At 41.3% G+C, this 11,425-nt stretch overlaps 1 protein-coding gene across 5 annotated transcripts in view; it reads left to right on the top strand.

The window, feature by feature from the left end:
- Positions 1 to 601: 601 nt before the first annotated feature.
- rnf111 (ring finger protein 111) overlaps positions 602 to 11,425 on the top strand; it is a 36,766-nt gene continuing 25,942 nt past the window's right edge. For 2 of the 5 annotated variants that reach the window (XM_058381780.1, XM_058381779.1), the window contains exons 1-2: positions 603 to 1,080; positions 5,758 to 6,680. In XM_058381780.1, coding sequence (XP_058237763.1) covers positions 5,828 to 6,680 — 853 coding nt within the window. In that variant the 5' untranslated portion in view covers positions 603 to 1,080; positions 5,758 to 5,827. Of the gene's footprint in view, positions 1,081 to 5,757; positions 6,681 to 11,425 lie in introns of all 5 variants that reach the window. The other 3 variants (XM_058381781.1, XM_058381783.1, XM_058381784.1) reach the window with 3 other exon arrangements.

Genomic DNA, 11,425 nt, shown 5'->3' with positions numbered 1-11,425 from the left:
TTTTTAATAGATGATACGTATGTATGAAACGCTATAACGCTTCGATATCCCCTTATTCCGCTAGAGGGCATACATCGACAAGTCTCAAAAGTAGGTTACATGAGTAAGATCGGGTTTTATTTTAATCAAAGAGCTATGTAACACGTTTTGTATGGAAAAATAAGTATACAAAAACTATGAATGGCTTTCAGACGATATGGTTCATGCGTTTTATTTGTGATAGTTGACTGATCAAAACAGTTTAAGGAGTTGTTTTTGTTTTTCGGTCGTCAAGTGTGCATAGAGTGTCGCAAAAAGTGTCGGAAATATGCCCGCTCTGGTAACATTATTTTTTACCCACCGCCATTCCGACAAATCCCGCCTCTTGTGGTAGAAAATGGCAGGGAAGGTGTCTAATGAGAGAAACGCCCTGTGAGTGTCACCTTGTTGAACCAATCGTACCACAGGAGGCGCTAGGGAATGGACCAATCGCACCGAAGAAAACGTGAGTCTACTAGCCAATTATAGTCTTGCAAGGCGGGCTTATCAGGAATACGGGCGGTGGAAAAAAAACCGCCCCTGTAGGATAAGCTAATTTGCATACTGGTCCTGCGAGAGAGAGCGCGAGCAGCGAGTCGCGAGAGTTTGGCCTCCACTAGACGCTGGTGTAATGGACGCCGCGGAGAGGCAGGAATGGGGACTTCAGCTCGGCGCCGACGGCAAACGGCGAGGAAATCGATGTTATATTTGACAAACAGATAAAACATGGTCGCCGTAGATCCGTCTTGCTTTGAGTAAAGGTTATTTTAAACCGTCACGCGAGTTTGTTTGCGTACGTTTTATAAGCTGGATTGTCGAGATAAGCGGGCGAGCTAACGGTTAGCTTAGCTAGGTTTGCTAACCGCAGGCCTCTTTTGGGGTTTTTGTGACTTGTCAGTTTCACAACCCCGACACCCCCCTCCCCCTCCCCCTCCTCCTCCTCCGCGTGACGTTTTAGATTAGCCTTTTTCACTTTTTAGGCTTATTTTCGACGGAGTGGCCGGTCCGCATGCCCTGGGAACGAGTTGAGGAGGAGCACAGCGTCTTTAAAAGTGAAAAGAGGTAAAGTGATCACGGGCCAGTGTTAGGTGTGTGTGTGTATGTGTATACGTGTGTGTATGTGTATACGTGTGTGTGTGTGTGTGTGTGTGTATACGTGTGTGTGTGTGTATACGTGTGTGTGTGTGTATACGTGTGTGTGTGTGTATACGTGTGTGTGTGTGTGTATACGTGTGTGTGTGTGTGTATACGTGTGTGTGTGTGTGTATACGTGTGTGTGTGTGTATACGTGTGTGTACACACGGTATGAGGACTCAGTAGCTAACGCACTGCTATTGTTTGGCTCCCGGAGCCGCCGAGCTCGCGGCCCTGGCTGTGTGTGTGTATTTGTCTATATTTATATCCGCTACCGCGACTTCACTCTGTTGTGTTTATTTCTATTTCTCTCGGACCCAAATAGTCATGTGTTTACTGTTCATATAAGACTGGATAGTATTTATTATTCACTTCTGCTTAATGAAATTTCTTGAGTGAAAACGCGTGAAGCGTGAAGACGGTGTTATTTCCCTGCTCGTTAAGCGCCTAAGAAGCATTAAGCAGGCTCTTCTTCGAGTTAGCGTTAGCTATAATATCCGTGTCTTAAAAAAAAAAAAAAAACAACTTTTATTCGCAACTCGATATGCTGTGTATGTTTAGTACATGGCTTTGCGATTCCGTGGCGTAAATACGACTCTCTTGGACAGCGTTTGATTTTATTCTACGTAAAAGCTCCGTGTTGTGGCTTATGTATGTACACTTCTGTCAAACATATCACGCATCAGCGTCGCTGTCTCATTCCGCCGAGTCCTACACTAAATAGTGCACTGTGTACTGCTGTTCTGACACACTATGTAGTGCTCTAGTGCGCTGGTTTCTGACCTGAATAGGATTAAACCTTCTACATTGTGTACGCAGAGTTTTCCCCAGCTGATGATTCTAATATGTAGGTATTAGTAGGGCTAATGTGTGATTTTTTTTTTTATATTAAAAGGCCAAACTACCAAATCTGGTGTTGCTGACTGGATTCATCTGAAAGTATATTAGCAATGGGTGTTCATTTCAAGCAGAATGAATTGTCAGTATACATCTTTAGCAGGCTAACATAATGCAGTCTGAAGTGCTGAACTGATGACTACTGCTGTTTATTTGAAATTTTTCAATATTTAGATGTACCCCAGTCCTCAGACAGCATGCAGCAGAATGTCGCCTGTGTAATGTGTTTTGCTGACAGTGAGGTAACTCGACATCTATAGGATCTACACGGGGATCCTCCAGAGAGGGAATTAAAACAGTCTCTTGCAATCCTCTACGTTCTGAAATCTGTATCCACCTTGGTGCCAGGGGGGCGTTGCTGTTGTTGCCGGCCCCGCGGGCGGAGAGTGCGCTCGGCTCAGTGGCACAGCGCAGGCTCAGGAGTCGAACCCCAGAGGAGCCTGGGACGGCGCTGCACATCTCACTAGTGGCATCTTTTATCATCACACTCCCCGCATTAACCGAGGTTGTAGTCCAGGCTTGACATTTAAATGTTGTACCTGCACTGTGGTAGGTAAGGAAGATCGTGTTCTTTTTTTGTGCTGTGCTGTAGGAAAGGGAGACATTTCTGTGGTTATTATTATTATTATTAGGAAAACAAATCTAAGCAATTTCAAGAAATCTTTCTCGTTCTAGTTAAAGCATCGAAAGATCCAAAGCTGCTGATGAGCTTGTACTAACTTGGCTCTGATAATCTTCCATTTCTGTATCGTCTTGGGTAATATATGAATAAGCAACTTGCCTCTTGTGCCTGTTTGTTATTTTGCTGACCCTTTTTCACACGTTAATCTGAACTAGGTCATGTTTTTTTTTTTGCAGGGCGATAGGCAGGTCTTGGAGATGCAAATTGTTTTCAGCACCAGAATCACATTGTTATTATTTGCAGCATGATCAGAGTTAGAGATGATTTTCATTAAACACTTATTGGAAGTTCATGTTTTTCATGAATACAATAATCAGAAACTACACCCAGGAGGACGCCTGACCTTCCCCTTTAGTTTTGTCTAAATTATGGACTTTTAGAAGATCTAGATGGCTGGGATATATTAGGCAGCAAGTGAACATTTTGTCCTCAAAGTTGATGTGTTAGAAGCAGGAAAAATGGGCAAGCATAAGGAATTAAAGCGAGTTTGACAAGGGTCAAATTGTGATGGCTAGACGACTGGATCAGAGCTTCTCCAAAACTACAGCTCTTGTGGGGTGTTCCCGGTCTGCAGTGGTCAGTATCTATCAAAAGTGGTTCAAGGAAGGAACAGTGGTGAACCGGCAACAGGGTCATGGGCGGCCAAGGCTCATTGATGCACGTGGGGAGTGAAGGCTGGCCTGTTTGGTGCGATCCAACAGACGAGCTACTGTTGCTCAAATTGTTGAAGTAGTTAATGCTGGTTCTGATAGAAAGGTGTCAGAATACACAGTGCATGATGGGTCAGGGCTGTTTTGGCAGCAAAAGGGGGACCAACACAATATTAGGCAGGTGGTCATAATGTTGTGCCTGATCTGTGTATGTTAATTACTACTGTTTGGGTAAACACTGAAATTGTGACCTATAATGAATGAAACCAGCAAGTAAAATAACCCTTTAATTAACATTTTTTTTGCATACAGTCAGCATATAAATGGAATCACCTAGGAATACAACAAACTAAAAACAAGACAAATTTCAAATGTCTTTTTTTTTTGTGTAAATATTGATCAAATGTTACCTTGCAGCGTTGTACATGTTCTCATATTGTTCAGCTTTTCTGCTTCTTCACAGCTGGACCAGAATCAAACATCTAGATGATCCCAAACATGTTCCTCGATGTTTCAATGAAGTCAATCAGTGTTGCTAGTTTTTATGAAGAAATTTGAGTCTCTTGATTCACCATTGTACGTTCAGCTTCAACCCATTTATATTGACTATTTGTGGATAGGTATCAGTAACAGCAGCCTTGATGTGGCAGAAATTGTTTAGTTTTTCAGTTGAATAATCGCTTCGGCAGGAAGTTCTGCCTAGGAGAACACCCAGAGAGTTCCTCAAACAAAACCGTGACAGGCGGCGCTAGCGTTATTTAACTAAGCTGTGTGCTTTGCTGGCTGTCTAATTTTCTCAAATAAAAAAGGATATCAAAAAGGAATTGGGAACCATTTAACCACCTACGAAATCACAGTTTAATTTCTGTTTCATGACCGAGTTAGATTTAATAGAAAACAGTGTGTCCACAGCAGTAGCCGTATGAGTTAGTCGCAGTGAGGGTAAACAACTACACTTAAGCAGTGGGGTTTTTCCTTCAGTCTATCGGCTATATCGGTCTAAAGAGACATGCATTATTGAATTTAAACGGGAAATACGTCAAACATCATTTGTATTTTATTTACTTGGAAATTTGTAGCTCCTGTAGATGAATATTTTTACAGGGCGCCGTCAGAGAGGATCTGAATTTGCCAGTCAAAATATTTACCGGCTAACAGAAGCCCTGGTTTTAAAGTGTCCATGCTTATAATATTACACGTACAGGCGATCGTGATGTGTTTTATAACCAATGATCAGCACATACCATGATGACTGTGCTGATGTTTAGTGCTATTTGTTCTAGACAGCGGTGATGTTAATGTATGACGCTGATTAACTTTTTATGATGTGACTTGTGTTTATTTGGTCAATCTTGTTTTGACCTAAAGCTCATATCAGCATTAGTGTTTATAGCGTGAGGTTTTCACCTTTTTCTTATGGAAGGATATTGTCTAATCGCTAATGCTGCTACCACTGCAATGAACAGAGGGGCTGTGGGCCTCTTCTGAACAGCTGGCTGCTTTCATAATTTATGGAAACGCAGAAGCTGCATTGGAAATGTTGTGCTGCTTTGGTGGCACTGACATGTGAGGGATTTTGCTGGTTTATTTGTTTCAGGTTTCATATTATTTTTTTGTTCTGGGAAGGGTGATAGGGTTTAGATGGATGTTGAATAAAGAATGAGATTATTGAGATTATTCTTAAAGGTAGATACACAATTGATCACAGAAAATAGAACAGGAAGTGGCTTTGTTGAAATCATTTTTCAACCATAATTACTAGAAATACATTTTGATGGCTTTAATGTCTGTAAATGCTCAGTTTCTTTATAACCTACTATCCTATAGCTGACGTCTTCTTTCTGAGATTAAAATGTAAATAGATGCTATGAGTAGCTCTATGAGGATTGAACAGCTTTTGCAGCTCCTGCATTGATATTGAACAGCTGTTATGAAATAGCTAGGCTGTTAGACCTCCTTTGTGAGAGGCACTTTTTGTGTTTCCGCCTATTGTCACACCAACAGAAAGCCTGTACAGAAGCTTGTAATGTCCTCGGCTCCATTATCTTGTGTATTCCCCTTGATTTATTACATTAATAATGGGCAGAAGGCATTAGCCAGCCGATAGGTGTGGGCTTGTTTATTTTCTCGGCTTGTATATAGAGCCTGTGATGACCTTACTTTAATTCAGTGATTTCAGAAGGTCTGGTCCATGCTGAGAACTGATTTATAATCTGAACTGATTATTCTGAACTGATTATTATTATACAACTGATATTCTGTGTTCTAAATACAGGAGAAATCGTGTTAACTGACGCGGTTATTGTAATGTTTTTTTTCCTTTTCATTTTTCTTGACAAATGCCTCACTTTTTCTTCTATGTTCCCTTTCACACAGTTGTGGGATCACTGGCCTGCTGATGGACACATAGGAACTGCTGTGTTCGTATTGTTTCCAGCCACTCGCAATGAAGAGCGAGGTCCAGACCGATGCACGCCGCAAACAGGACCCGCTGAAAGGGCCTCTGGTTAATCCTGAGCCCATGGAGACGGCTAAAAGTTTCCCATCCGAGGTGGATGTGATTGGCAAGGCTGGAGGAGATTTCACAACGCTTTGTGGCGAGACAAGGCATCGACCCCTGAGAGACGCTGGGGGGCGCAGAGACTCTGAAAGGAGCAGGAAGAAGAGAAAAAGCCAGCAGCCTGGACCCTCGGACTGCTCTCTAAAGGAAGGCAGACTGAGCGCTGCAGCGATTCCTCCGCCCCGTCTGGAGACGCGCAGCGAGGACGAACGTAATGCAGAATCCTCGTTTAGTGACTGTGCGTCCTCGCCCTCATCCAGCCTGCGTTTTGGCGATTCGGACACTTTGAGCTCGGAGGACGATGGTCGACAACAGCAGCACATTAAAGCCTCATCAGCAAGTGCAGGAGGAGGAACAGGGGCGACACGCACCCTCCTCAGTCGAACTCGTGCCAGCCGATCACACAAATGGGCACGACTTGAAAATCCAGAAGCTAATCATGTGAAACGACCATGTCTGAGCTCGCGGAGGCAACTTAACAGGAAGAGATTTGCAAAGGGTGGGAATGGAGGTGGAGCTCAGCGCACTCCAAAGCAGAAGGAGCGTCTGCTGCTACAGAGGAAGAAAAGAGAGGTGATCGCGCGCAGGAAGTATGAACTCTTGCATAGCAGCAGTAGCTCTAGTGAGGAGCTGACCTCCGACTCCTCCTCATCCTCTTCCACTGAGGGGGATGATGAGCTGTATGTGGGTGTGAGCACCAGCGCTGGTAGTCAAATGAACAGCACCACTGTGGCCTCAGGTAAACTTCTACAGATATGTTTCTCTATATTACCCTAAAGACTAAAATTTTGCATTAATTTGAAGTGATTGTTTCACCTTATGCCACTCAGATCATTGCAAACATGTTGCCGGTGGGTGTTCTGACTTTTAGGTAATAGACACTTGCCACGATTTCATAGTAGCACAACATAACGTCTACACAAGCTAGGACCAAATGCACACACTGTATGGAATGCATCCGTGCATCACATGAGTTCCTATTAGTTTTAGAATGAGCTTAAATTTGTGCTCTTTATGATTCCTGTCAACTATTAAATGGTTTGATGTACTGGAATAGAATAGTGAAAAGGCAGACACTGTTGTAATTTAAGTAAATCAAACACTTCAACCTGTAGCAGCACAGAAAGCATTGCCAGCTAGTTCAGGAGCTGTGGGTAGGTCTGAATATGTGTGGGATCATGCCTCTTTTGGTAGAACTTAAATTTAAATTGCTATTCATTTGCATAAAGCAAAACCTTGACACTTGCATCTCTTGCTCCGTTCGCTTTGTTACAAACAACTGATAGACCTACTTTCTCTGGAAATTACCAGCCTTTGTTAATAATAAACTACTTCTGGCTGCTGCAGTGCGTAGTATCAGTGTCGATGCAAATGTTGGATAAAACATATTTTTAACTTTATTCCATTTTGTATTTGCTGTCCCCTCAGAAAGCATTGGAACAACAAGATCAGTAGTTTTTGCTATACCCCGAAGACATTTAGGATTGAGATTGAAAGATCAGACTTGTAACTTTTGTGCCCTGATATTTATTTGTAGCTGTCTTAAGCAGCTTGGGACATTGCACCTATCGTTTGCAACCACCCATTTTTCAAGTGACTCCTATTGCCCAGATGTGTCCTGTTTAAACAATTAATATCTCTGAATATCTACTCTTAATTTAAGCCCTGTGAACCTTCAACTGTGACGATGGCATTTGTTAGAGAAAAAGTTAAACCAACAGGAAGACCAGAGAGCTGTTTGCCATGTTCAATCTAAGAAAAGAGGGACACCAATACAATCATTTTGGATTGTTTAAAAAGGACTGGAATTCACAAAGAAACACAGAAGTTACAGAGTGATGGAAAGGCCACAGGATCTGCTCATGATCCAAAACATCCAAGCTGATGGATGGAGCACTGTGGAGATAGTGTTATGGTCTGGGCTTGCGTGGCTGCCTGTGGAATAGGCTCTGTAATATTTTTATTGTCTACCAGTTTACAGAGAAATGCATCAAATATAATTGGGAAGAACTTTGTCATGCTGCAAGACAGTGACCCAAAAACACAGTGCCATCACAATAAATATTAAGGAATTTAATTTGTGTTAAGGCTTTGTTATAATCTGTTATAATACTTTTGCTCACATAAAAACTGGGTGTCAATATAGATGTAAATATCCGGGAAAAAGCTGACATTATTATCTATTACTTTGTGTTCACCTTTTTATCTCAAACCCAGTTGTCCTCAGTGTATATTAAAAACAAAATGATTGGTCTTTCCAGTCTAGTGCTTTTCAAGGGGGTTGTATTTTCAACTTTCCTACACCAAAGCTTTACAGTAAAAGGTGCTTCTGGTTACTTTCCCCGAATACTTTGCGGCATTCATGCGCGACCAGACCCACCGCACTGCATTAATAATTCATAAGTTCTCTCTTGCCATGTATGAAAGGATGAGTTTTACTGGCTTAGAGCGTAATTTATAAACGTCTGTGACTGTAGAATTTATGAACACGTTTACTGAGATATGCACTACACATAACTCTTCATTGATTGAGTTCAGCAGCTGCCCTTTGACTGCTGTTATAAAGGAGTTTCAAATAAACCGGTTTTCCATTCTTTCTTCAGTGCAGAGAAATGTCAATACCTGTCTATGACATGCGCAACAGATATGATGGAAATTATCCTGAAAAACTCTGGAGCATTTCTTAAAAGAGAGGGGAAGAGCCTGGATATATGTACCATGGTCCTTTTTGTAAACGTTCTCAGGCACTTCAGCTCTTCTTTATGTGCCATAAACCCAAATCTGATGGTAACGTGTCACAGCTGTTAGAACAGGCTGCTGCCTGTGGTTCAGAAGCAGTCCGCTTGACACACTCACACACCACAGTGTTTCTTCATCCAGCTGTTTGCTGTACTCATTACTAGCACAGGCGGAGGAGGCAAGTGAAGGCCAGGGACTTTCTGAGCCAGCTGTCGCATGGAAAGGTTTGGCCTCGGTTCACGTGCAATTTTGTCCCACGCCTTCTTTATTAAGCCTTGGAATTTCGACCTTCAAATTATTTATGACTTATTTGCATCGAGGAAGCATTACAGATCACTCAAACTGGTTTTCCTTTTGTAGAGAAATAAGACACAATTATAGTAAACATTTTCAGATGATTTTCAGACTCGCCTCCGCTCACTTTAAATCCATCATTGTCATAGATACAGCACACTTGGCACGTTTTGCCTTAAAGAAGAACATAACCAAATTTTGAACCTTACAAGACAGTCAAGCTCTCATCGATTATAAATTACAGAATGGTTTTAAGTCTGAGTTCTATGTTAAGGTTGTCGTTTTCAAACAACTGTCTTTCATGGTTTATAATCAACTAAAGGTCTGCTGGATCTTTCTCATTAGTTAGAGCGACATGGGGCATAAATCCCACTGACAAATGGCTTTATGGGTGATGTAAGAAAGTGTTTACTAAAGTAAAGGAGGACTTAAATGTATATGAAAGAAGCTATCTTCTTTCATATTCCACCTGAAAGTGGCACTGAAGATCACAATTTGATTAAAATGCAAGATTAATCTATATAAAGATATTTATAATTTATGTGCAAGTCATTCAGGTTGGCTTTTTCCTTTGACAAATCTGTCATTTGCAGACTCTTACTGTAGTCATTGTGGTGTTGCAACGTAAGAAAGCGAACTAAATCTCCAGCGATGCTGCTAAAAATGCGGAAAAGGTGGAATTATAAATGCAGTACGTTCTGATATGCTTTCATGCCGCAGTAAATGCCTGACTCTGTGTCAAGGTTTATGATCATCAGTGTGTTAAGGCATGCTGTGTGCCTGTTCACACTGATCTCGTTGTATGTCTACACAAATAGACCGCACATGGTGCAGTGTACCTTGGTGACAAAGTGGCAACGAGTTTATCTTTAGGTGCTCATGGGAACTATATATATATATATTATGAATTTATGAATTTATGACAGATTATGAATGTCTGTCTGCTATTAAGTGTCTGCTATTAAGTGAGGAAGCAATTGAGTGACTCTGACAGCTGTTTTACATTTGGACTGCGAGAACTCAGAGCTGGTAACAATATAAACAACCACTTTCTGTGTATTTTGACAAACCAGCTGAGAGCCAACAGGGCCATTTAAAAACATTTAGAATCCTGATGTGTGTTTGATTTAAGTAAACATTTTCTGAAAATTTTATAATAAGCATTAATTGATGTAAAACGTTTTTACATATAAGCATCTCTGACTCCTTTTTAAATGGTGACGAACCAGGATACCAGTGAGGAATACCAGTGAGGAAGATTTATTCTCTTCAATTTTACATTCATGCTGGTGCAGTTTTATCCTCTGTGGAGTGTTTCAGACCAGACATTTCTCTTCTATAGACAGTGTAGTGTGTAAGTCACACAGTTTGGATGGAGGACTGTTTGTCCCCATGCATTCTCTCTTTCACACATGCCTCCTCTTTTACTCTATACTCTGTATAAAGTTCAGGTTTCAGACACCCACATCATGTGCTTGCTATCTCTTCTCTCTGTTTCTCTCTCTCTTTCCGTTTTTTTGTTTGTGACATCGACTAGGCGTGTGCCGATTAATCCTTCATAGATTACGTCACGGTTTGCAACAATCACAATGTTGTTGGTGTGGTCACTTGAGAATATTGTCACTACCCCTGCATAGCCTTTCAAAAAGAGGTGGCTTTACATAGACTTGCTGAAGCAGATGCAGACTAGATGAAGCAGACATGAGAGCTGTTTGCAGTTACATCCACATGATGTGCAGTATGCTTAAGGTCAATTAGCCTGCAGTATTCATCTCTGATTGTATTACGTTTCTTTGAAACACCCACAACACACATAGCGATGGTGACGGCACAGTAAAAGGATGATCACAGTTTACCTTCCAGACTATTTAGTGATTTACAATAATGATTCCTGCTACACTGATGTAAGCTTCTTTTCTGTTTCTCAGAATTTTGAATGTCTATAAATGGAATGTGTTTCCTTTGAGTATGAGTGTGAGTAGTGCTTGAATAGCAGAATGTAAGTTCTATAAAAGTTTGTGAAGCTTGACAGATGAAACCATCCCTGAGGCAGTAACGTGGATTGTAAAATATCAGAATATATATATATACAAATAATAATAATAATTAATGTGCTCTTTATAACATAGGAATCTTGAAGATCCTTTACAGTTTTGCCTGACCTTTTATATTTCTTCTAGAAGCTGTTTTACATTTCGTTTTCTTTCTGCATCTCTTTAGAAACCTCAGAAGCCAAAGCTCAATTCTGTGCTTATGATTATGGGTTGTATGATTGGTTCTATTTCAAAGAAGGTCACGGCAAAACGCAATGGAAAAAACTGTATGACTGAAGTCTTCATATTCCTCACGCATGGCTGTGTGTGTGTGTGTGTTTCCTGTTGAGCAATAGCATCTACTCTCCCACCAGTCTCCCTGCTGTTATTTGACTGTGCAAGCTTACTTAAGCATGAT

The sequence above is a fragment of the Hemibagrus wyckioides genome, linkage group LG27 (genome assembly GCF_019097595.1).
Source record: "Hemibagrus wyckioides isolate EC202008001 linkage group LG27, SWU_Hwy_1.0, whole genome shotgun sequence".
NCBI classification, from domain to species: Eukaryota; Metazoa; Chordata; class Actinopteri; order Siluriformes; family Bagridae; genus Hemibagrus; species Hemibagrus wyckioides.
The sequence above is the reverse complement of the archived record's forward strand: the minus strand, read 5'-3'. Positions and strand labels throughout refer to the sequence as shown.